Genomic DNA, 25,538 nt, shown 5'->3' on the forward strand with positions numbered 1-25,538 from the left:
CTCTTCCTCCTCCATCTTCTCCTTCCTCTTCTTGTCCTTCTCATTCTCCTTCTTTTCCTCCTCTTCCTGCTTTTCCTCTTCCTCCTTCATCTTCTCCTTCCTCTTCTTGTCCTTCTCCTTCTTTTCCTCCTTCTCCTGCTTTTCCTCTTCCTCCTTCATCTTCTCTTTCCTCTTCTTGTCCTTCTCCTCCTTCTCCATTTCCTCCTTCCTCTTCTTATCCTTGTCATTGTCCTTCTTCTCCTTCTTCCTCCTCTTTCTCCATCTCCTCCTTCCTCTTCTTGTCCTCCTCCTTTTCCTCCTTTCTTCATCTTCTTCTTCTCCTTTTCTTTCTCCTTAATCCCGTCTTATTTTTCTCCTCCTCCCTCATCTTCTCCACTTTTTCTTCTTCTTCTTCCTTTGTCCTCCTCCTTCATCTCCTTCTCATTCTTCTTCTCCTTCTCCTTCTCCTCCTCCTCCTCAAAGTCAAGTCAGTTTTATTTACATAGCACCAATTCACAACACAAGTTATCTGGAGGCACTGTACATATAGAGCAGGTCTAGACTGAACTCTTTATCTTATAAAATTTACAGAGAGGAGACCCAACAGATCCACCATGAGCAGCATTAGGCAACTGTGTCGAGGAAAAACCTCCTTTTAAGAGGCAGAAACCTCGAACAGAACCAGACTCAGGGTGGGCGGCCATCTGCCTCGACCGGTTGGGTTTAGACAGAGAGAGGGGGGTGGGGGGTAAGAGAAAGACAACATTGCAAATACAAAGTAAAAATGTAAATAGTAATAATAATAATAATAATAATTCTAGCTAAAGGAATAATAATGACAGAGCAGTGAAAAAGCAATAACACTAACACTAATAAAAGTTTTACTGTTGTTACATCGTCAGTTGAGCTGGATCATGGGAGCAGCAGGAGACTCTACAGCTCCAGAGACAGAACCCTGCAGTAAGAGACAGTAGAAGAGAGAGAGAGAGAGAGAGAGAGAGAGAGAGAGAGAGAGAGAGAGAGAGAGAGAGAGAGAGAGAGCAACTGGGCACTAATGTGCTTGAGGGAAGAAACACACAGTTAGAGTGATGCAGCCACATTAAGATGGTTTATAGTAATCTCGTCAGCAGGACAACATGGACAACATTTATTAACTACTAAGCTTAACTGATACAACCTGCCAAAGGAAAAATGGTAACCTGAAATAAGGAGCATAATAAAGTGCTAACCGATAGGAGAAGGCCCTGCAGCCTGCTGACTTCTTTTTAACTGGGGACAGACAGCAGCCCTGCACTCTGAGGACACAGAGCACGGGAGGGAATATAAGGGTTAAGAAGATCAGACAGGTATGAGGGGGCCAGCCCATCTTTTATAAGTCATTAGGAGACTTTAAAGTCTGATCTAACATGAATAGGAAGCCAATGAAGGGAGGCTGAGATCCACTTTCTTCTTCCATTCTCCTTCCTCTCCTGCCTCTTCTTCTTCTCCTCTTCCTCCTGCTTCTCCATCTCCTCTTTCCTCTTCTTGTCCTTCTCCTTCTTTTCCTCCTTCTCCTGCTTTTCCTCCTCTTCCTGCTTTTCCTCTTCCTCCGTCATCTTCTCCTTCCTCTTCTTGTCCTTCTCCTTCTTTTCCTCCTTCTCCTGCTTTTCCTCTTCCTCCGTCATCTTCTCCTTCCTCTTCTTGTCCTTCTCCTTCTTTTCCTCCTCCTCCTGCTTTTCCTCTTCCTCCGTCATCTTCTCCTTCCTCTTCTTGTCCTTCTCCTTCTTTTCCTCCCTCTCCTGCTTTTCCTCTTCCTCCGTCATCTTCTCCTTCCTCTTCTTGTCCTTCTCCTTCTTTTCCTCTTCCTCCTCCATCTTCTCCTTCCTCTTCTTGTCCTTCTCCTTCTTTTCCTCCTTCTCCTGCTTTTCCTCCTCTTCCTGCTTTTCCTCTTCCTCCTCCATCTTCTCCTTCCTCTTCTTGTCCTTCTCATTCTCCTTCTTTTCCTCCTCTTCCTGCTTTTCCTCTTCCTCCTTCATCTTCTCCTTCCTCTTCTTGTCCTTCTCCTTCTTTTCCTCCTTCTCCTGCTTTTCCTCTTCCTCCTTCATCTTCTCTTTCCTCTTCTTGTCCTTCTCCTCCTTCTCCATTTCCTCCTTCCTCTTCTTATCCTTGTCATTGTCCTTCTTCTCCTTCTTCCTCCTCTTTCTCCATCTCCTCCTTCCTCTTCTTGTCCTCCTCCTTTTCCTCCTTTCTTCATCTTCTTCTTCTCCTTTTCTTTCTCCTTAATCCCGTCTTATTTTTCTCCTCCTCCCTCATCTTCTCCACTTTTTTCTTCTTCTTCTTCCTTTGTCCTCCTCCTTCATCTCCTTCTCATTCTTCTTCTTCTCCTTGTCCTCCTCCTTCTCCTCCTCCTCCTCAAAGTCAAGTCAGTTTTATTTACATAGCACCAATTCACAACACAAGTTATCTGGAGGCACTGTACATATAGAGCAGGTCTAGACTGAACTCTTTATCTTATAAAATTTACAGAGAGAGACCCAACAGATCCACCATGAGCAGCATTAGGCAACTGTGTCGAGGAAAAACCTCCTTTTAAGAGGCAGAAACCTCGAACAGAACCAGACTCAGGGTGGGCGGCCATCTGCCTCGACCGGTTGGGTTTAGACAGAGAGAGGGGGGTGGGGGGTAAGAGAAAGACAACATTGCAAATACAAAGTAAAAATGTAAATAGTAATAATAATAATAATAATAATTCTAGCTAAAGGAATAATAATGACAGAGCAGTGAAAAAGCAATAACACTAACACTAATAAAAGTTTTACTGTTGTTACATCGTCAGTTGAGCTGGATCATGGGAGCAGCAGGAGACTCTACAGCTCCAGAGACAGAACCCTGCAGTAAGAGACAGTAGAAGAGAGAGAGAGAGAGAGAGAGAGAGAGAGAGAGAGAGAGAGAGAGAGAGAGAGAGAGAGAGAGAGAGAGCAACTGGGCACTAATGTGCTTGAGGGAAGAAACACACAGTTAGAGTGATGCAGCCACATTAAGATGGTTTATAGTAATCTCGTCAGCAGGACAACATGGACAACATTTATTAACTACTAAGCTTAACTGATACAACCTGCCAAAGGAAAAATGGTAACCTGAAATAAGGAGCATAATAAAGTGCTAACCGATAGGAGAAGGCCCTGCAGCCTGCTGACTTCTTTTTAACTGGGGACAGACAGCAGCCCTGCACTCTGAGGACACAGAGCACGGGAGGGAATATAAGGGTTAAGAAGATCAGACAGGTATGAGGGGGCCAGCCCATCTTTTATAAGTCATTAGGAGACTTTAAAGTCTGATCTAACATGAATAGGAAGCCAATGAAGGGAGGCTGAGATCCACTTTCTTCTTCCATTCTCCTTCCTCTCCTGCCTCTTCTCCTCTTCCTCCTGCTTCTCCATCTCCTCTTTCCTCTTCTTGTCCTTCTCACTCTCCTCCTTCTCCTCCTTCTCCTTCTTCTCCATCAGCTCTTCTTGTCCTTCTCACTCTCTTTTTTCTTCTCCTTCTCCTTTTCCTCCACCTCCTCCATCTCCTTCTTCCTTTTCTTGTCCTTCTCACTCTCCTTCTCCTCCTCCTCCATCTCCTCCTTCCTCTTCTTGTCCATCTCCTCCTCCTCCATTTCCTTCTCATTCTTCTACTTCTCCTTGTCCTCCTTCTTCTCCTCCTCCTCCTTCTCCCTTCTCCTTCTCCACTTTCTTCTTCCATTCTCCTTCCTCTCCTGTCTCTTCTCCATCTTCTTCTCCTCCTCCTCCTTCTCCTTCCTCTTCTTGTCCTTCTCATTCTTCCTCTTCTCTTTCTTCTTCTCCTTCTCCTTCTCCTCCTTATTCCCCTTTTCTCCAGAGAATACAGGTCAGTGCTCATGCTGGGTGCCTCAGAGATGGATACGTGGTCTGACTTGTCTTCATCTTCCATATCCTCCCTTGCACATGAGGTCTGGCTGTTAAGCAGCAAGTTCTCATCATTGAAGGCTGCTTCCTGGTCAAGATGACTCCTTGAGACAACTCCTTTATTCTCAACCAGCCCTGCTGCAGTGTTGTTGTCTGCAGACTGAGAGGGGCTCAGACTGACCTCATCTGCAGACTCCTGACATACAGTCACACTCATCGTAGCACTGTCATCCCCGAGAGCAGTGGACCTCTCCACTTCCCTGACAACCAACTCCTTATTCGTGGCAGTTTCCGAGCCACGGCTCCCGCAGAGGTATCGACCTCTGGTGCGCCGGTCACAGACCCGCCAGCCGCCAAAGCGGCCACATCCGCCGCTCCAAAAATGCGAGCGGCTCCGCTTGGCGTGAACACGCCATTCTCGATCAACTGGTGAACACAAGGTTCACTTTTCAGGAACACGACAACCGCCTTGTTCATGCCAGAGGCATACAAAATGTTGTCATGTTCTACCTGCTCACTTGCTGTCAGCAGAACCTCCTCCAAGGAGACTGAACCGTCTGGAGGAACAATCTGTGCACCATGCCAGATAGTCGGAGGAGGCGTCTCCGCAGATGCCATACCTCCCGACAGCAGCTAATCTCACAGACTCAGAGCGTGACTGTATGTCATGAGTCTGCAGATAAGGTCAGTCTGAGCCCCTCTCAGTCTGCAGACAACAACACTGCAGCAGGGCTGGTTGAGAATAAAGGAGTTGTCTCAGGGAGTCATCTTGACCAGGAAGCAGCCTTCAATGATGAGAACTTGCTGCTTAACAGCCAGACCTCATGTGCAAGGGAGGATATGGAAGATGAAAACCAGTCAGACCACGTATCCATCTCTGAGGCACCCAGCATGAGCACTGACCTGTATTCTCTGGAGAAAAGGGGAATAAGGAGGAGAAGGAGAAGGAGAAGAAGAAAGAGAAGAGGAAGAATGAGAAGGACAAGAAGAGGAAGGAGAAGGAGGAGGAGGAGAAGAAGATGGAGAAGAGACAGGAGAGGAAGGAGAATGGAAGAAGAAAGTAGAGGAGGAGGAGGGAGAAGGAGAAAGAGGAGAAGATAGAGGACAAGGAGAAGAAGAAGAATGAGAAGGAAATGAAGGAGGAGGAGATGGACAAGAAGGGGAAGGAGGAAATGGAGAAGGAGGAGAAGGAGAGTGAGAAGGACAAGAAGAGGAAGAAGGAGATGGAGGAGGTGGAGGAAAAGGAGAAGGAGGAGAAGAAGAAGAGTGAGAAAGACAAGAAGAGGAGATGGAGAAGAAGGAGAAGTAGGAGAAGGAGGAGAGTGAGAAGGACAAGAAGAGGAAAGAGGAGATGGAGAAGCAGGAGGAAGAGGAGAAGAAGAAGAGGCAGGAGAGGAAGGAGAATGGAAGAAGAAAGTGGATCTCAGCCTCCCTTCATTGGCTTCCTATTCATGTTAGATCAGACTTTAAAGTCTCCTAATGACTTATAAAAGATGGGCTGGCCCCCTCATACCTGTCTGATCTTCTTAACCCTTATATTCCCTCCCGTGCTCTGTGTCCTCAGAGTGCAGGGCTGCTGTCTGTCCCCAGTTAAAAAGACCTCCACCTCTTCCTTCATCTTCTTGTCGTTCTCCTCCTCCTCCTTTTTCCTCCTCCTTCCGCAGAAACCTCGAGCAGAACCAGACTCAGGGTGGGCGGCCATCTGCCTCGACCGGTTGGGTTTAGACAGAGAGAGGGGGGTGGGGGGTAAGAGAAAGACAACATTGCAAATACAAAGTAAAAATGTAAATAGTAATAATAATAATAATAATGATAATTCTAGCTAAAGGAATAATAATGACAGAGCAGTGAAACAGCAATAACACTAACACTAATAAATGTTTTACTGTTCTTACATCGTCAGTTGAGCTGGATCATGGGAGCAGCAGGAGACTCTACAGCTCCAGAGACAGAACCCTGCAGTAAGAGACAGTAGAAGAGAGAGAGAGAGAGAGAGAGAGAGAGAGAGAGAGAGAGAGAGAGAGAGCAACTGGGCACTAATGTGCTTGAGGGAAGAAACACACAGTTAGAGTGATGCAGCCACATTAAGATGGTTTATAGTAATCTCGTCAGCAGGACAACATGGACAACATTTATTAACTACTAAGCTTAACTGATACAACCTGCCAAAGGAAAAATGGTAACCTTGCTTCTCCATCTCGTCCTCCTTCGTTTTCCTCCTCCTTCATCTCCTTCTCATTCTTCTTCTTCTCCTTGTCCTCCTCCTTCTCCTCCTCCTCCTCAAAGTCAAGTCAGTTTTATTTACATAGCACCAATTCACAACACAAGTTATCTGGAGGCACTGTACATATAGAGCAGGTCTAGACTGAACTCTTTATCTTATAAAATTTACAGAGAGAGACCCAACAGATCCACCATGAGCAGCATTAGGCAACTGTGTCGAGGAAAAACCTCCTTTTAAGAGGCAGAAACCTCGAACAGAACCAGACTCAGGGTGGGCGGCCATCTGCCTCGACCGGTTGGGTTTAGACAGAGAGAGGGGGGTGGGGGGTAAGAGAAAGACAACATTGCAAATACAAAGTAAAAATGTAAATAGTAATAATAATAATAATAATGATAATTCTAGCTAAAGGAATAATAATGACAGAGCAGTGAAACAGCAATAACACTAACACTAATAAATGTTTTACTGTTGTTACATCGTCAGTTGAGCTGGATCATGGGAGCAGCAGGAGACTCTACAGCTCCAGAGACAGAACCCTGCAGTAAGAGACAGTAGAAGAGAGAGAGAGAGAGAGAGAGAGAGAGAGAGAGAGAGAGAGAGAGAGAGAGAGAGAGAGAGAGAGAGAGAGAGAGCAACTGGGCACTAATGTGCTTGAGGGAAGAAACACACAGTTAGAGTGATGCAGCCACATTAAGATGGTTTATAGTAATCTCGTCAGCAGGACAACATGGACAACATTTATTAACTACTAAGCTTAACTGATACAACCTGCCAAAGGAAAAATGGTAACCTGAAATAAGGAGCATAATAAAGTGCTAACCGATAGGAGAAGGCCCTGCAGCCTGCTGACTTCTTTTTAACTGGGGACAGACAGCAGCCCTGCACTCTGAGGACACAGAGCACGGGAGGGAATATAAGGGTTAAGAAGATCAGACAGGTATGAGGGGGCCAGCCCATCTTTTATAAGTCATTAGGAGACTTTAAAGTCTGATCTAACATGAATAGGAAGCCAATGAAGGGAGGCTGAGATCCACTTTCTTCTTCCATTCTCCTTCCTCTCCTGCCTCTTCTCCTCTTCCTCCTGCTTCTCCATCTCCTCTTTCCTCTTCTTGTCCTTCTCACTCTCCTCCTTCTCCTCCTTCTCCTTCTTCTCCATCAGCTCTTCTTGTCCTTCTCACTCTCTTTTTTCTTCTCCTTCTCCTTTTCCTCCACCTCCTCCATCTCCTTCTTCCTTTTCTTGTCCTTCTCACTCTCCTTCTCCTCCTCCTCCATCTCCTCCTTCCTCTTCTTGTCCATCTCCTCCTCCTCCATTTCCTTCTCATTCTTCTACTTCTCCTTGTCCTCCTTCTTCTCCTCCTCCTCCTTCTCCCTTCTCCTTCTCCACTTTCTTCTTCCATTCTCCTTCCTCTCCTGTCTCTTCTCCATCTTCTTCTCCTCCTCCTCCTTCTCCTTCCTCTTCTTGTCCTTCTCATTCTTCCTCTTCTCTTTCTTCTTCTCCTTCTCCTTCTCCTCCTTATTCCCCTTTTCTCCAGAGAATACAGGTCAGTGCTCATGCTGGGTGCCTCAGAGATGGATACGTGGTCTGACTTGTCTTCATCTTCCATATCCTCCCTTGCACATGAGGTCTGGCTGTTAAGCAGCAAGTTCTCATCATTGAAGGCTGCTTCCTGGTCAAGATGACTCCTTGAGACAACTCCTTTATTCTCAACCAGCCCTGCTGCAGTGTTGTTGTCTGCAGACTGAGAGGGGCTCAGACTGACCTCATCTGCAGACTCCTGACATACAGTCACACTCATCGTAGCACTGTCATCCCCGAGAGCAGTGGACCTCTCCACTTCCCTGACAACCAACTCCTTATTCGTGGCAGTTTCCGAGCCACGGCTCCCGCAGAGGTATCGACCTCTGGTGCGCCGGTCACAGACCCGCCAGCCGCCAAAGCGGCCACATCCGCCGCTCCAAAAATGCGAGCGGCTCCGCTTGGCGTGAACACGCCATTCTCGATCAACTGGTGAACACAAGGTTCACTTTTCAGGAACACGACAACCGCCTTGTTCATGCCAGAGGCATACAAAATGTTGTCATGTTCTACCTGCTCACTTGCTGTCAGCAGAACCTCCTCCAAGGAGACTGAACCGTCTGGAGGAACAATCTGTGCACCATGCCAGATAGTCGGAGGAGGCGTCTCCGCAGATGCCATACCTCCCGACAGCAGCTAATCTCACAGACTCAGAGCGTGACTGTATGTCATGAGTCTGCAGATAAGGTCAGTCTGAGCCCCTCTCAGTCTGCAGACAACAACACTGCAGCAGGGCTGGTTGAGAATAAAGGAGTTGTCTCAGGGAGTCATCTTGACCAGGAAGCAGCCTTCAATGATGAGAACTTGCTGCTTAACAGCCAGACCTCATGTGCAAGGGAGGATATGGAAGATGAAAACCAGTCAGACCACGTATCCATCTCTGAGGCACCCAGCATGAGCACTGACCTGTATTCTCTGGAGAAAAGGGGAATAAGGAGGAGAAGGAGAAGGAGAAGAAGAAAGAGAAGAGGAAGAATGAGAAGGACAAGAAGAGGAAGGAGAAGGAGGAGGAGGAGAAGAAGATGGAGAAGAGACAGGAGAGGAAGGAGAATGGAAGAAGAAAGTAGAGGAGGAGGAGGGAGAAGGAGAAAGAGGAGAAGATAGAGGACAAGGAGAAGAAGAAGAATGAGAAGGAAATGAAGGAGGAGGAGATGGACAAGAAGGGGAAGGAGGAAATGGAGAAGGAGGAGAAGGAGAGTGAGAAGGACAAGAAGAGGAAGAAGGAGATGGAGGAGGTGGAGGAAAAGGAGAAGGAGGAGAAGAAGAAGAGTGAGAAAGACAAGAAGAGGAGATGGAGAAGAAGGAGAAGTAGGAGAAGGAGGAGAGTGAGAAGGACAAGAAGAGGAAAGAGGAGATGGAGAAGCAGGAGGAAGAGGAGAAGAAGAAGAGGCAGGAGAGGAAGGAGAATGGAAGAAGAAAGTGGATCTCAGCCTCCCTTCATTGGCTTCCTATTCATGTTAGATCAGACTTTAAAGTCTCCTAATGACTTATAAAAGATGGGCTGGCCCCCTCATACCTGTCTGATCTTCTTAACCCTTATATTCCCTCCCGTGCTCTGTGTCCTCAGAGTGCAGGGCTGCTGTCTGTCCCCAGTTAAAAAGACCTCCACCTCTTCCTTCATCTTCTTGTCGTTCTCCTCCTCCTCCTTTTTCCTCCTCCTTCCGCAGAAACCTCGAGCAGAACCAGACTCAGGGTGGGCGGCCATCTGCCTCGACCGGTTGGGTTTAGACAGAGAGAGGGGGGTGGGGGGTAAGAGAAAGACAACATTGCAAATACAAAGTAAAAATGTAAATAGTAATAATAATAATAATAATGATAATTCTAGCTAAAGGAATAATAATGACAGAGCAGTGAAACAGCAATAACACTAACACTAATAAATGTTTTACTGTTCTTACATCGTCAGTTGAGCTGGATCATGGGAGCAGCAGGAGACTCTACAGCTCCAGAGACAGAACCCTGCAGTAAGAGACAGTAGAAGAGAGAGAGAGAGAGAGAGAGAGAGAGAGAGAGAGAGAGAGAGAGAGAAAGCACAGAAACACACAGTTAGAGTGATGCAGCCACATTAAGATGGTTTATAGTAATCTCGTCAGCAGGACAACATGGACATTTATTAACTACTAAGCTTAACTGATACAACCTGCCAAAGGAAAAATGGTAACCTGAAATAAGGAGCATAATAAAGTGCTAACCGATAGGAGAAGGCCCTGCAGCCTGCTGACTTCTTTTTAACTGGGGACAGACAGCAGCCCTGCACTCTGAGGACACAGAGCACGGGAGGGAATATAAGGGTTAAGAAGATCAGACAGGTATGAGGGGGCCAGCCCATCTTTTATAAGTCATTAGGAGACTTTAAAGTCTGATCTAACATGAATAGGAAGCCAATGAAGGGAGGCTGAGATCCACTTTCTTCTTCCATTCTCCTTCCTCTCCTGCCTCTTCTTGTTCTTCTCATTCTTCTTCTTCTCCATCTCCTCCTCCTTCTTCCTCTCTTTCATCTTCTCTTGACTCTGTGACCCTGTGGAGGTACAACGTGAAGTCCAGACTGAGGCTGGAGTTTTTCTTCCACAGGATCACAGTGAATATACATGTGTTTGAACAGCAGTGAGCTCATGAGGAGCTGTTGTGCCGGGTGATGGTAGAGAATTAACATTTGCATCATTCCTCAACTGATTTATTGATTGTAAAACTCTGTTTGTTTTTCAGTTTTTCACTGTAAATAAAGTACTTCTTCTCCTTGTCCTCCTCCTTTTCCACTTTCTTCTTCCATTTTCCTTTCTCTTCTCCATCTTCTTCTTCTCCTCCTCCTCCTTCCTCTTCTTGTCCTTCTCATTCTTCTTGTTTCATCTTCTCCTTCTCCTTTTTCCTCCTCCTTGTATTTCTTCTCCATTGTCTTCTTCCCCTCTCATTCTCCTCCTGATTGTCTGTCCTCTTCTTTTTCTCCTTTCCTTCTTCTCCTCTTTCTCCTTTTAGACGTTCAGCTACAGAGATACTTGTGATCCGACGTGCAAAACTGAATTTTATAAAATCAGAATTAGGATCTGATGACAGATGTTGTCACCAGGAAGATGTTGTTATCAAATCAGATCTTTTCAAACCACACTGATGAAGCAGATTTTTGAATTTTTGGCATTAAACTCAGACGTATGGTGAAATAATAATTAATTAAACTAAAAAATCAGCTGACAAAGAGTGGATGTCCAAAGTTTTCCTGCATCAATAAAACTTTTTAGTCACATTTCAGGATTGGAGGCGGAGGATGAGGAGCAATGCGGGTTCAAACTCTCCAGCTGAAGGGGGGAGTCAGGGGTTTCGCGGGGGAGTAGCGGATCCCGGCAGCAGCTGAGGGAGGTCAGCACCGCCACCTCGCTGCTCGCCGGGGCCCTCTCCAGGTCTCCGCTCTCTGGAGGTTTTGAGGATGGAGGTCCTCATTAAAACCTCCCATCGCTCTGCCCTCTCCTCCTCATCGCCCAGTCCTCCTTCTCAGAGGATTCACGCCACTAAACATATGCCGGGACAGACCAGGTGTCATCCGGCAGGTGTCTGCTGACAGCTGGACTGCTCTGATTAGATCGCACAGGAGAGAGATATTTCAGCCATCATTAATAAAGTCACGATTTCTCTAAATCCAGTTGTTATTTAAGTGAATAAATCTGATTATTTTACTACATATAATTAGTTCTTTTGCTCTGTATACAAGATGGATGTGTTTTGTTGTGTCACCATAGTGCCAGTAAGAAACTCTCATGTCTCACCTGCCTGCTGTCTCATAAAGACAAAAATAATGATATAAGTACACATATATGTCTTTATAGGTGAGAGCTTCATAAATATTTTAACTGCTGCTGCAGCTCCATCCCCAACTCAAGGGGACAGATCCACATTTTGGAAAAATAAACAAGTGTTTGCCTCTTGAAAATAACTCTCTCATGTCCACACACTAAATACAGATTAGCCTAGCTTAGCACACAAACATGGGGTAACAGCTGGTCCGGCTCTTCCTCAAGAAACAGAGACATCATGGACTGGAATAAACCAGTGTCCATGTGAAGAAAACAAGCTCTGCTGTGTATACACAGACAGAAAATGACAGTTCCACCTATACTTAGGAGATCACATGATACATATACATTGCCTGTATAGGGTGCATAGCCTGTGTTCATACGAACATTCGCAGGTTGCACTAATAAAGGAGTTTGGAAATGTCAGGGTGTGGACGGCCTCTCCTCCTCCTCTGTCCAAGTCCCTCACATCACAACACAGGTAGATCTGTGCACAAAAACAACTCAGGGAACCGACGCTGACCCTCAGCAGGAAACAGGAGTCACAAAAAGTCACAGCTTTACTAAAAAATGTTTTGCTGTATCAGCACAAACTCAAAATGTGACAATTCAGGCGTGAACTCTCTCTCTCTTTGTTTGATTTGGTGATTTCAGACGTCCCACAGCTGCCAAATTAAGCTTTTAAAATCAATGTTACACACAAGAGGCAGTTAACGCTCCAGTGTTTTTCACGCGGGAGATGAGAAGACAAACGTTTCAAGTGGAGCGTACAAACCTCCACAGCACCTCCGTGTTACCCTCACTCAGGAACACCTGAACCTGAGCTGCAGCCATCTTTGATCTGGCACATACAGTAACATCAATGGTGTTTATTTATTTATTTTTAATCCTGACAAGAGAGGTGGTTTTTTGGAGGATGGTATCCCGTTGTGGTCGGGCAGAGAAAACACATTCTCCTAGAGGGGAGTTCATCTCTTCTCGCCGTTTCAAAGCCAAAAAGCAAAAAGGCAGAGAACAAAGCAGCTCTGTGTGTTCAGGCTCGCTGAGTGTTTGTGTCTCAGTTTTTACTTCCCCCTCCTCCTCCTCTTCTTCTTCTTTCTCCATCACTGGCAAAGGCAACGCTTTAGCAAGGAGTGAGCACTATTATTTCATAGCCCGTGAAAACAGAGATATGAACTGTGCGTAAATTTTAACCATGAATCATAAATACCAGATTTTCTCCAAAGACTTGTCAGAGGAGTAATCAGTGTGAAGAGAGTTGACACACCTTGTTCAGAAACTCTTCTTTATTTCTGCGCTGGAGGGTTTTGCCAAGGAGTACACAAAGAACACAGACAGCATAAAACATTCACCACCTGATGCAACGGTGATTTAAGTTTGTTAATGTTTTTCTCCCCATGGTGAAAATGGGCTCACGTCGTGCCAAAAGACCTCCAAAGCCTGATTATTCTTCCTCGTCTTTAAGACTCTCAGTTTATAAATCAACCTTTTCTCTTTGGAGGAGGGGTACGGATGGAGATGTGGAGGAGGAGGAGGAGGTGGAGGAAGAGGAGGTGGAGGGGGTTGTTTTCTTTACAAGCTGGTTCAACAGGCGGGAAATGCAGCATCATTTTCCACTGCAATTAAGAGGGAGGCCCTGATGCTGAGGCAGCGCCCAGTGCCAGCTCTGTGTATGGCTCTGGCACCTTCCAGCCTTTTTTCTGGAAAGACTTAACAGGGTCCCGGCTGCATGTCTTGGCTCCGGGTTTTGAGCTGGAGTCGGCCTCTCCCTTGACGTAATCCTTTAAGAAACGGCTCTCCCCGCTGGCTGCGAACCACGCCGCCTCTCCAGAACATAAAGGAAGCCTTGCTGTGATTATCAGCACGGTTAATAACCCACCCGATGTGGAGCCAAAGTTAGCAGCAAATATCTAAAAAACGCTCCCCGCTCTCCTCTCCAGCTCCACATTAGAGTCCATTTATGCAAAGCGTAGCTCGGCCTGTCAGCAGCTAATCATTACAAGGATGATCGATGGTGTTTATTTTCTGATGATGGAACGCAACCCCTGCCTGATGATAATTGTAATAAAAAGGACAGATCAAGCCGGCAAAGTTATTAAATTATCAGACCATAATTTGCATTAATGCCGGCTGCAGAGATGTAGGGGTGGGGGGGGTTTGACGGAGGCAGGGTCCACCTTGAAAAGATCCCAGTGCCCTTGGCCCCCCGCAGATCCTAACGACACACCCATCACTTGACTGAGGCGTCAGATGGACGGCTCAGACACTCTGAGGTCTACATTTTCTAATAGAAAATGCTCCCAAATTTCTCTACTGCATGAAAGCACATTTCAGGACCAAAAGAGAAGAGTCATGCTGAACTGAAATCACAGTATTTAAGGATAATTCTGGTATTTTTGAACCAGAAACAGCTGTTTTACAGCTATATTCAAACTACCAGTGTGATTGTGTTACTGTGTGGTACTTTTAATCATGTAAAGTATCTGATTATTTCTTCTAAAAGTCACACAGTAACAGAAACACACTAACAGATGGAGGCAGTGGTATTCCAGCAGCTCCCAGTAAAATCCCTCTTTTTGTTAGCGGAGTCTGGTAGTGATATATAGAGATGTTTCTGGTTAATCTAAAAGGATCTTACTCTTTAATATTAGACACATTTTCCTCAAACTCAGCTGAATATAGTTTGTAGTTCTGTGGGTTAAAGGAGAGGAGTTGAAGTGTCTTTGAGTCGCTGGATTCAAGCACCGTGGTAAAACCTGAATCAAGCTGCTGAGTGTCCCAACACGCACCAGCATCTGTCAGAAAAGCCCTCTCAGACCTGAAGTCGAGCCCAGATGGACCCTTGAACCATCAGAGCCGAGTGATGTTCATTAGGCAAGCCAAGGACTTTTCTCTCAGTTGTCATTTTTCCCTCTACTCTGTTGGTTTTTGTTTTTTTTTTTTGAACCGGCCTCAAGGGGAACGGGAGCTTCTGGTTGGGAGCCAGCTGGACGGAAAAGATCCAACATGGGGGGAGGGGGGGGGTAACCAGACCAGAGAGAGAGGAAAAAAAAAGAGGGCAGTGGCTAATGGGGCTCCGCTGCTTTTAAGTGCAGTGTACCAGAGGAATACATGAATGTGGATAATTCCCCGTTTCCCCTCAACTGAATGTCTGTTTCTCTGAGAACTTCAAACCAAAACAACACAGAGAGGTTTCAGACAGTGACATACATGTATTAACAAGTGGCTGAGTCCCAGACGAGCAACGCTGTGTTACAGGTTGGAGTCCGTCACCTGACTAACTCATCACGTCTCATTCTTCTCGTTTTAAGGGTATGTGTGCAGCCAAATGTTGCTCGGAATTGTATGTTTCTTAATTTAAAATCCAGGATTTTTCAAAGCTACTTAAAGCTGGCAAATGTCCACGTCAGCAGCCAACCACTCAGTGTTTTTTCAGATGTGTCCCGGCTGATTTAAGGCCCCGACACGAGCAGCTTCACGTGTCTCTGCTCTTAGTTTAAACTCAGAAGGCTCGTGTGCTCTTAAATTGTGCTGAGAAAAATAACAAACAGCTCCTCTGCTTTCCAAACACACACAGACTGAGAAAACAAAATAACGCCCTCAATTATCACAACAGCCAGTTTAGTCCAGATGTACAGTTCAGCAAGCAACGTGTGTGTGAAGTCCTCCAACGGCCAATCAGGACAGAGCGAGGCCTCTGATGACCCAGAGGTCGGGGGGGAGGAGGAGATGGAGATATGAGGATGAGACAACCCCATAAATCCTATCTTTGTCTCTCTCAGGGGAAAATATCTTTCACTTCCCCTCTAAATAAAACCGTGATCAGAGCCTGATGTTGAGCCAAGATTCAGATTTATTTTCACACATTCGTTTGATTTTCACTCCTCTATATTTTTCATTTGGATGACATATCTTTACCATCCTGTCCAGGTGGTTTCTGGGAAGTGTAGTCCACTTCAACAACAATAAAGAGCCTGTGACCGGCTTTAAAAGGCCTGTACCTGCATGTTCCTGCCTCATAAATCCACACTTTAACACCTGACTCTCCTCCACGTTAAGCTCCTGTTCAACAGGTACAAGTTACAGTCAGCAGCTCTGAAGCGCCATCCACTGGCACCACATGGAACAGCTTTACTGTGCAACAACAACTCACACAATAAAATCAAACCTCCTCTGAAAAACGACAATAAATCTGCTGAGAAGCTGCACAGGAAGAGAGAAATAACAGGAAAGAAGAGAATCATTTGATAATACTTTGAGGGTCATTACTAATAAAGAGCAGTAATTATACAGGAGCCAGATGTTATATTGAAGAATATTTCTCTGCATGTTTCCCTGTGCTCAAAATTAAATGCATATTTTGAGATTAGCCTGCAATTTCACACCTTATTTGCCTTTTAACAGCTTTACTGTTGTTAAAGTGTCATATATATTAAGCATTGGCTTGTTTTAATTGATTTTTGAAGGTGTAATGTTCACACTGTATGAAAAATCTAATAATTTTTTTCTCAGGGAGAATCCTCTGCATCATTTTAAACACATTTCACCCTGATTCAGACAAAAATCATTGGTGTTTTGAGAAATTAAATTGAATTTAAAATAAAGTTCTGCAGCTGCAGACACTAAAATAGGCTACTGGTAGATTTGAATCCCTCACTGCAAAGTTCATTTAAAGCATCAACGTCAGAAGCTTTCTGCATTAATTCTGCATCTACATCTGTATCTGTAACCTGGCTGATTTGTTGTAACAAATTAAAGCAGAATAATTATGATTTGAAGTAGCAGCAGAAACTTTGGCACCATTTGAAAATGTAGAAATTAAAAGAGAGTGAACAGGCTGAGTATGTTGCGGCAGAGCAGCACTGCAGTGCGGGTGAATCCTGCTCTGTTAAATAATCATGATGAATAATGAAGGTGTGAGTCGGCCTGGCAGATCTCCCCTCCTGGGCGGACATTTAGTGTCAACCTGACAGGTCTCAGCGCAGCTCAGGGACGAGGGGGGGATGAAGTTGTCTCCATATTAAGCAGGCAGATTAGACCTGTTAAATGGAGGGCAGCGTGGAGGGGTTCTGTACGTGGACCTCCGGGGTCTGCATCTCATCAGGTGAGCCCAGGCCCAAGCTGCAGGGGCGGGTGAGGGAGAGCAGTGGCCCGGCCTCTGGCCCGCCTCCACCACACCTCACGTCTTCCGCATCCACAAACTGGAACTGACCCTGCGCTTCTGCCAGCCTCCGCCGCAGCTAAGCCCGGCCCTTCCCATCATGCACAGGGGCCGCAACGAGCTCCCATGAGCCTCGGCTCGCTCCCTGCCATCTGCCGTGATTTATAGAAAACGGCCGATGATTTATGGGCCAGTCATCTCACAATGAAGTTGTTCTCTTTCATTTGCGCGACCTCCCGACCCAGCCGCCACTCCCAGCCAGGTTGGGGAAATGTGCGCTAATCATACACTATGAGGGCTTTTAAACAGGAGGAGCTGGGCGGGTGGAGGGAGCGGGTTGGGGGCTGCAAATAGAGGGCCTTTAATGAAATTAATTTCAACAGCGTGTGCATACTGATGATACAGGCAGGCCTCAGCGACAATGCGCGGCCACCACTGAGACACGCTAACGAAGCCGTTTCAAGGTCTGATGGTGGGGAGGACTCATCCAACACCGCAGCACCGTCCCCACGCCCCGCTTTGATCTACGAATGAAACGCCCCATTAGGAGCCAGTGATCCAAGGGATGTGTTTAAAGATTTATACAGTGTTGGAGCAGAGCTTGTAAACCAAACAGTGTGGCCCCTGCAGGCTGATCATCTGTAATCACCAATATGGCCTGATCAGATCAGTGGAGCTGTGCAGACACCTGACCACACACAAGTACTGTAATTAAGTACAATCTACACTACATTTTACTGACGGTTACATTTCAGATTCAGATAAAAGTCTAAAAACTGAAAACAGATCTGTGAATCAGAGCTTCATATTTTCCTCCTTCCTGTCCCATTTATCACGTGCCGACCCCTCAGATTTATCTGGTGACCCTTCGGAGGAGCCTAACCCTTAGCTTGGGAACCACTGGACTGAACTGTGTATGGAGCGGTTAAAACCAGCTCCAGCTGGAGCAGCTACAACAGTAAAATGAATATCAGTCACAGGGAATAATTTATATTTAACTGATACTTGTGTACTTTTACCTGCGCAGGGTTTTACACCCAGGACTTTTAGTGATAATGGATATTTTTACGTTGTTTTATTCTAAATTTGGCCTTAACATATTCTGAATGTTTTTATTTATAATTGTTCTGCCTTTGTCCCTCATTTGACAGATAAAACTGATAAAACCAGGGCCTCCTCCTCTCACCAGTCAGCCATTTTATACTGTTTACACTGTGTGAGTATAGAGTAAATCCTCCACAGCATTACTTTATATATTTACTACAGTACATCATTATATTCATCAAGCCAAAATAAAACTAGCCATTCAAGTACATTTGAAATATTAGCACCGTTTTCAGTCTTAGTTTTTAACAACCTCCCACTTTTCATTATTTCAATTAACTCATTGTTTTATTTTTTAGTTATTTGGTTATTTTTATCATCTTTAGTTTTATACATAATTTCTCAGTTTTTTGTGTCATTTACTGTTAATATATGTTTAAATGTGTGGTTGATGGCAACAACACATCTCTTCTAAAATGTTTGTCTCTTCTGTTCCTAATAAATATTCAATTTAAATAATCTTTGAAACAAAACAAAGTGTCTCACAGCTGTAAGCAGTGACGTTGCTTTGTGTTTCTAAAATATAATAATTTAATTTACAGAGATCTTTTCATACAGAATCAAAGGTAAATATTTCCAGTATTTAAATTCCCCATTTGTATTATTGACCAAAAAAGCCACCTTGTTATAAAAATGTGTTTTTGCTGATGAATTAACAGAGTTAAAAGCATGAAATAGGAAAACAAAGGTAAAGTGGTGTCACAGTGGACTGTTACTGATCATCTGTACCTGGTAGCAGCTGTTCTGAGTCGACATCCTGAGTCTGAAACCCTGACCTGAGCTGAGCTGTCCCTGCCTGCCTGCCGCCGTCTGTGGATCTGACTCACTCATGGTTTATGGGACGAAACTCACAAAAAGGAATCCAGGAGTACTGGTAGTACAGGCCTGTAACAGAGACAAGTCACAGGTTTGATCTCCACAGGAGCAACACAGTTCTACTGTAGCGTCCCTGAGCAGCAGATACACAACAACCAGACAACTCATGAGACAGAAATGTCAGAATTCATCACATTAACCAAAGAATGAACCTGTGATAAACACATAACCTCAAACTGACATATTTAAAGATAAGTGATCAATAAAATAATTCAACCACCATTAATAAGGATGCACAGTGGCAGCCTGGTTAATCGTGTGTTTAGGCCGCCATCTGGTGGTGGATTTTTGGATTTTAGTTTCTGATGGTGACAGCAACTGTCGGTCAAACTATTTCACACAAAAACAATATTAAAAGTCCTAAAAACCTTCATATCAGCACACTTTAAAAGCAGGCAAAGCATCTGAGTGGGAAAGACCTGGAAAAAAATTTAATTCTCAAATTACCTTCAAACACAGTGTATTTTTCATGCAAGTGCAATGCAGTTCACAATTGTAGTTTTCCAGGCACAACTACGCAGGAAGCTCCACATGTAGAACATACAGCAGTGGAGGATGTATTCTCACCTTTTACTTAAGTAAAATACTCAAGCAAAAATCCTGCACTTTAAGCCTTAACTAAATAAAGGTTGTACCTTAAAAAGTACAGTACAAAAACATTAGTAAAACAAGATAAAGAAATGACAAAAGAAGATAGAAGTCTGATAGTTTATTTCAAGTTCTGCAAAGTCTATCACAGGTGAAAGAGAACCAAACATGTAAATATATACAGTCATACACAGGAAAATAAAACATAATATAAATATTGTGAAGCATGAAATAAAACTAATAACCTAAAAAAAGCGAGCCATGCATTGTGAGTGGTCTCAATGGAAAATATTGCCATTTCACCTCTGGCTTGAAGCTTATTTACAGCACTGCATCTCTTCATTAAAACGCTTTGTTCTCACATTACGTCCACTTTAAGAAGCAGTGTGTTGTAGTGTTAGTACAGGTTAGTATTGTACAGGACAACCAGGTATATTGCCAGGAATCTTTACCCAAAGGCACACATTCAGGAAATCAAAAGTACATTTCTCTTAAATTTGGAGTTTTTGCTCGACTGCTTTTGTCAAACTAACTACATTGACGGCAACACAGGCAGAAATATCCTACGCTTCCTGTGGAGTACGCATGCAGACAGATTTTAGAAGCTGTAGTTTTAAGTCACACTGTACAAAAAAGTAAAGGGAAATTAATTTCAGTCGCCTAAACTGCAGCAGGCTAACACTGGATCACTGATACTGGACGACATGCTGCGGAGGACTTCATCGGCTTTGGAGGAAACATTCAGTCCAGAGTGAACAAGTTCTATCAAATTGCCAACTTCTCACAACTGAGAAGAACGACAACGGGCACTGGTACAGTACATTTAACAGTCCAAGTAATGTGTTTGAAGAGATAAAGTAAGGCCTGGAAATATTCACTAACAGCATCCTTCACTCTCTGGGCTCTCGTGTCCCATTAAAGACACATCATGACATTTTTGGGAGTTTGTTGATTCGCTTTCTTGCCAAGAATTAGAAGAGAAGACTGAGCTAGAGGCAAAGACTAGAAACAGCCTTGTTTGTTTAGTTTGTGCAAAACTTGAGGCTATGTGTCAGATGATTTCTACTGTGGGGGTGCAGTGAAGACCGAACAAACCAGACTAGCAGTTAACATAACACACTAACAGATGGAGGCAGTGGTATTCCAGCAGCTCCTGTGTTCTGCTTTGTAAAATTCCTGTTTTTGTCAATGGAGTCTGGTACTGATACTGCACTGATTCCCAATATTTCTGTCCCTATTAATCATTTACATCCCAAAAATACCAGGCTTATTCTATAACAGAACTGCAATAAAGTTAAATATATTGTACATAATTAACTTATCTTCTATTAAATGCTGGCTAAACACAATGCACATTTGTAAGGTAAAGTTAATTCCACTCCTGGGCTTTGTTAAAAAAAAAACAAAGGGAGGTTCAGGTACAGTCCCTCAGCTAACTGTCTGTAGCTTCATATACTGCATAAAGACATTAAAATATTAATTATATTATAAAAATAAAATCTTATCCAACTCTTGGCAAGAAAACAAACTAGTGCTTTCCCACAAAGTCAAACTAGTCTTAAATCTCCTCTGGAGCATTTGTTTGGACTTGCCTCGTGCGCCAGATGGGCAGAGTTTAGCACCAGGGAAGCTCAACCTGCCAGAGGATTTAATAATTTCAGTGTTCATGCAACAGGTGTGTTTTCCATTATGGTAACTGTACCTAAACCTTTCTGCTGAGATACAGTACATATACTGGAGTTATTAGGCGCGTTTGTTAGTATCATAATAAGCAGCAGTAACATTTAATTATAGGTGCGATTTTTAAAAAACTGACACTTCTGTACATTGACCAGCGAGAGCGTCTCAAAGGAGGAACACAATGGAAATTTACAGTGCTTCGACGTGATAATCCGAACTGGATTTCTCAGAGTTTATTGCTAATGTCCAAACATCAAACAATCTTTTGTTCTCTTTTCATTTTCAGCAGGAACCCTCTTCACACTGGCACTTCACGATTCATCAATTACCACTGTCGCTTGCCTTTTAGTAGCATATAATCATTAAGATTGTCAATCTTTCTGTCTGATTTAGGTATTGCCTATTTATCATTTGCTAAGATATTCACATTTTAAAGGTTGAAGTCTTACATTCAATTTAGGAACAACTGATACAGAGGAGTTTCTTCCCAAAACAATTCAACTGTTAAACCATCTCTTCAAATAAAAACACAGTGACAGTTTGTCAGCATCAGCACAACTGAAGCTTTAACCACTAATTATCAGATTACTGCTGACAGAACCATCAGAAATTTAAATACTGAGACTATTTTTGAGACATTTAGACCTTCATGTTGACCTTTAGATTAATTTTTATTACTTTTAACATATATCCTGTATATTAAAGTATTTTGGAATGAAACTCAACAATCACAGTAGTCTTGACTTGACAGCAGACATAAAAAAACCAATAAACTCCCAGTTTAATCAGAACTGAGACTTTAAATTCACATCCTTCAGATAAAAAGGCAGGTGCTGTCATTTCAGTGGTTTTCTTTCATTTTCCCAAAATGTTTATCCATTGTTTCTTCTGTGACCTTTCAGTTCTTGACAGCCATTAAAAACCTACTGCATGTTTTCAAATATATATATATGTATGTATAGATGACAAATTAGTCCATGTGAAGCTCATCAATTTGATTTTCCATTTATATCAATAATAGAAAGGTGGGTAACTGAAATCACCTTGTAAAATGTTCATTTTTGTCAGTTAAATCATTGTGATATTAAAAGTTTGGGCTCTTTTTTCCCTCAATTTTCTGCCTTTGGCGCAGTGGATTGAAAAATGGAAAAAGAAACATTATTTACAGAAATGATTTAAGATAAACTGTGAAAACAAAGCAAAGAACAGTGGGTATCTGGGCATTTTTAAAGAGAGCATGTGTGAAACATTTTAACAGCGGTCTTATTATTTCAAGGGGAAGTTATGCAAACGTCTTTGGTCCCACTGTAAGACAATATTATCGCTACGCTACGCTGCTAAACATCAGGCTACGGTGTCTACGTCTTGACACAAGCCCGTTACAGTTAAATGTCTCCACCACTGTCTCATGATTAGTGTCAGTGTCTTTTCCAACACAAACCCAAAAGAAAACTGTTTAATTATGTCGTCGTTGTGACACTATTAGCATTGCTAATAATATTTTATTAGCATAAAGAAATTGAACTATCAGGAGCCCTGAACCCTGACGTCACTAACGTTCGAGCAAATTTAAAATTGAAATAACGAACTAACTAAAATTAAATGCCTTGACAGGAACGTTAGCACCTAACGTTACATTCTAGTTTTGATAGCAAGCATTCGCTAAATCTAAAGAACTCAACATTGTCAGGCTAATTAACAGTCCAAAGCTTGACATATCGTCATTTACGCCAATTAATTTTATGACATCGCTTCTTACCTTTCGGTAAAATATGGGTTAACTCCGCAGCGACAACTCCTGGCAAGTGCGGTGCGAGTGCCAAACACAGAAGCCAGTTGTGATACTATTAGCATTAGACACTATTAGAAATTGAACTATCAGAAGTTAACGTCCGAACCCTGACGTCACTAACGTTCGAGCAAATTTAAAATTGAAATAACGAACTAGCCAAAATTAAATGCCATGACAGGAACGTTAGCACCTAACGTTACATTCTAGTTTTGATAGCAAGCATTCGCTAAATCTAAAGAACTCAACATTGTCAGCTAATTAACAGTCCAAAGCTTGACATATCATCATTTACGCCAATTAATTTTATGACATCGGTCTTACCTTTCGGTAAAATATGGGTTAACTCCGCAGCGACAACTCCTGGCAAGTGCGGTGCGAGTGCCAAACACAGAAGCCAGTTGTGATACTATTAGCATTAGACACTATTAGAAATTGAACTATCAGGAGTTAACGTTCGAACCCTGACGTCACTAACGTTCGAGCAAATTTAAAATTGAAATAACGAACTAGCCAAAATTAAATGCCATGACAGGAACGTTAGCACCTAACGTTACATTCTAGTTTTGATAGCAAGCGTTCGCTAAATCTAAAGAACTCAACATTGTCAGGCTAATTAACAGTCCAAAGCTTGACATATCGTCATTTACGCCAATTAATTTTATTATATCGCTTCTTACCTTTCGGTAAAATATGGGTTAACTCCGCAGCGACGACTCCTGGCAAGTGCGGTGCGAGTGTCAAACACAGAAGCTCCTTCTTTGTCGGCTTTTTTTCCCCTTCATCTGCCGCGTCAGACGTATGAAAGAAAAAAAGATCACGTGACACGGAAATAGCGCTTGAGGTTTCATTAGTTGAACAATTAACTAAATGTACGATTAAAAGTGTTTACAGATAAATGTATTAATCTAAAATATTATTAACTTTTCTATGACACTTTGGGCATTATACATTAATAAATTAGTTTGTAAAGAAATGCATTAATTATTATTTTTAATGTACAATTAGTTATTCATTAATGAAGTGCTTTATTATTACCGTGACACTTGGCAAGTTTGCAACTCCTACATAAAATACTGTTAATTAAAGTATGTGCAATTAGTATTGTAGCTCCTGGATTTCAATCATAACTTGAATATATAATATAATCATTCAGCCCTTAGTAAAGAAATGTATATGAGAACACAAGCATTATTTAAAGGGTTTATCTAAACCCTGGAGCAAAACATCCAATTTCCATTTTACATTTTTCAATCCAGGTTAAAAAAAAAAAAAAAATTAATAAAGAAATGGAATACAGATTTTAGAAAGTCAATTATTCATCACTGACTTAAACGGAAATTCAGCTGATAAGTTTCACACAGATCAAATAAAGTCCTTCTTTCCTTCATATGTAAAAAACCTATTTGCATACTATGTTTTTTTCTGAAACAATAACGCTGATATTTTCTGCTGGTTTCTGGGCCCAAAATAATAAAACTTTTTTAAATATCTGCAGTGCTTAAAATCATTGGCCAGCCAAATGATCATTTAATATAAACATGAACTTGGATTTCACATTTTGACCAGCTGATACAATCCTCCTCTTGTCTTGTGAGGTGTCAGCCAAATTCAAAATCAAGCCCATAATTTTAGACATGAATCTTCAGATGGACCCTTGAATCAGCCTTTAAAAGACTATTGTGCCACTTTCTTTAAAAGCTCAACACGGCTCAAAATTCACCAAATGCACGCTAAAAACAGGAAAATATTCCAATTCCTTTAAGATTGATCCACCAGGTACAATGAGGCAGTAGTTTTAGGAAGGAGAAACACAGGTGAGATCCACGGTCATTCAAAGCTCTTTACATTCAATATAAGATAAGTTTGATGTGTCAAAGCAAATAAATTGTTCAAAGAAGTGGATTAAAAGGTACTAAAATGAATAAAAATACTGATAGCCACAGATTTCCTCCTGCACTGAGAGGAAGGAAGTTACACTGCAAAGATTCTCCAATTCTTCCATGACTTCAAACTCACCTTGTGTCCTTCATGTCTCGATGCTCGGATGACTTTCACAAACATGTTTCAGCTCCACAGATCACCTTAAATCCACTCGATGGATTAAAATAGGATTTGTTAAGTCAATGTGATGGTGACATGAGGAGCAAAGAGGAAGAGGGATGTTGGTTTCAGGCACACAGCCTCTAAAAACAGGTCTTCAATCACACTGGTTCCATTAGTTACGTCAATGGAAGATGAGTCTTAAGGCTCATGACTCTAACGTTAGTGTGGAGGTTCAGTACAGGGCCTGGGTCTTTATGAAAACGTCTTAGCTGCCAGGATCACCTTACCCTCCCAAAAAATGATTTCAAGAGATGGGAGATGTTCTGGAAACTGGAGCTGGGACAGGACGAGCTCCTCGAGACGACTTCAGCTCCATCAGCAGCTGAGGGAATGAAATGTCGGCCTGGTCCTAGAGAGCATCTAAATCATCATGATCCCCATCTGCAGCGACTTCAGATCAGCCGGTGGAATGAAATGGTTTCTGTGCTGAGGCGAGGCTGAGAGCTAAGCGTGTGCTGTGGGAGTTAGTAGGAGGAGATGTCGGAGGAGCTGCTGCTGTTGCTGGTGGAGGTCTGGGCCCTCTTGATGTACAGGTTGAGCAGCTTCATCTGTTGGAGGGAAACAGCAGGGGGGTTAGAGGACTGCACCTCAGAGGCAACGATGAGACCCTCCCTGAACATTCACACTCATCTTTAAACCTTCCTGCTCCTTTTTCTAATAAATTTACAACTTTAATCTTAAATTTTTTTTCAGAAAACTGGTGTATGGAGTTCTGTTTTCCTGTTGTTGAGCCACTTCAGTTGTATTGTGGATGCTTTTAGTATATTG

General features: G+C 43.1%; 1 protein-coding gene across 9 annotated transcripts; it reads right to left on the reverse strand.

The window, feature by feature from the left end:
• Nucleotides 1-581: 581 nt before the first annotated feature.
• On the reverse strand, nucleotides 582-23,434 carry LOC108894701 (uncharacterized). 9 transcript variants are annotated; one of them, XR_007810712.1, is made up of 4 exons: nucleotides 22,989-23,434; nucleotides 18,461-18,616; nucleotides 5,780-5,840; nucleotides 5,475-5,586 (listed from the first exon to the last, which is right to left on the reverse strand). XR_007810712.1 is itself a non-coding variant. In XM_051068270.1 (3 exons), the coding sequence occupies exon 3, from the start codon at nucleotides 2,100-2,102 to the stop codon at nucleotides 1,359-1,361; it is 744 nt and encodes a 247-aa protein (XP_050924227.1). In that variant the 5' UTR covers nucleotides 2,103-2,847; nucleotides 18,461-18,616; nucleotides 23,345-23,434; the 3' UTR covers nucleotides 582-1,358. The 9 variants fall into 9 exon arrangements, 3 of the variants coding, with proteins under 3 accessions (XP_050924227.1, XP_050924225.1, XP_050924226.1); XR_007810713.1 differs by lacking the exon at nucleotides 5,780-5,840 and adding an exon at nucleotides 6,584-6,644; XR_007810710.1 differs by lacking the exon at nucleotides 5,780-5,840 and adding an exon at nucleotides 9,583-9,643 and having other exon boundaries at nucleotides 5,477-5,586.
• Between the last annotated feature and the right edge of the window lie 2,104 nt (nucleotides 23,435-25,538).

The sequence above is a fragment of the Lates calcarifer genome, unplaced genomic scaffold (genome assembly GCF_001640805.2).
Source record: "Lates calcarifer isolate ASB-BC8 unplaced genomic scaffold, TLL_Latcal_v3 _unitig_3784_quiver_1523, whole genome shotgun sequence".
Classification (NCBI taxonomy): Eukaryota; Metazoa; Chordata; class Actinopteri; family Centropomidae; genus Lates; species Lates calcarifer.

What these genes read in the sequence shown, in the direction of transcription:
- LOC108894701 (XM_051068270.1), bottom strand. Translation starts at nt 2,102, where the DNA reads ATGGAGAAGGAGGAGAAGGACAAGAAGAGGAAAGAGAAGATGAAGGAG.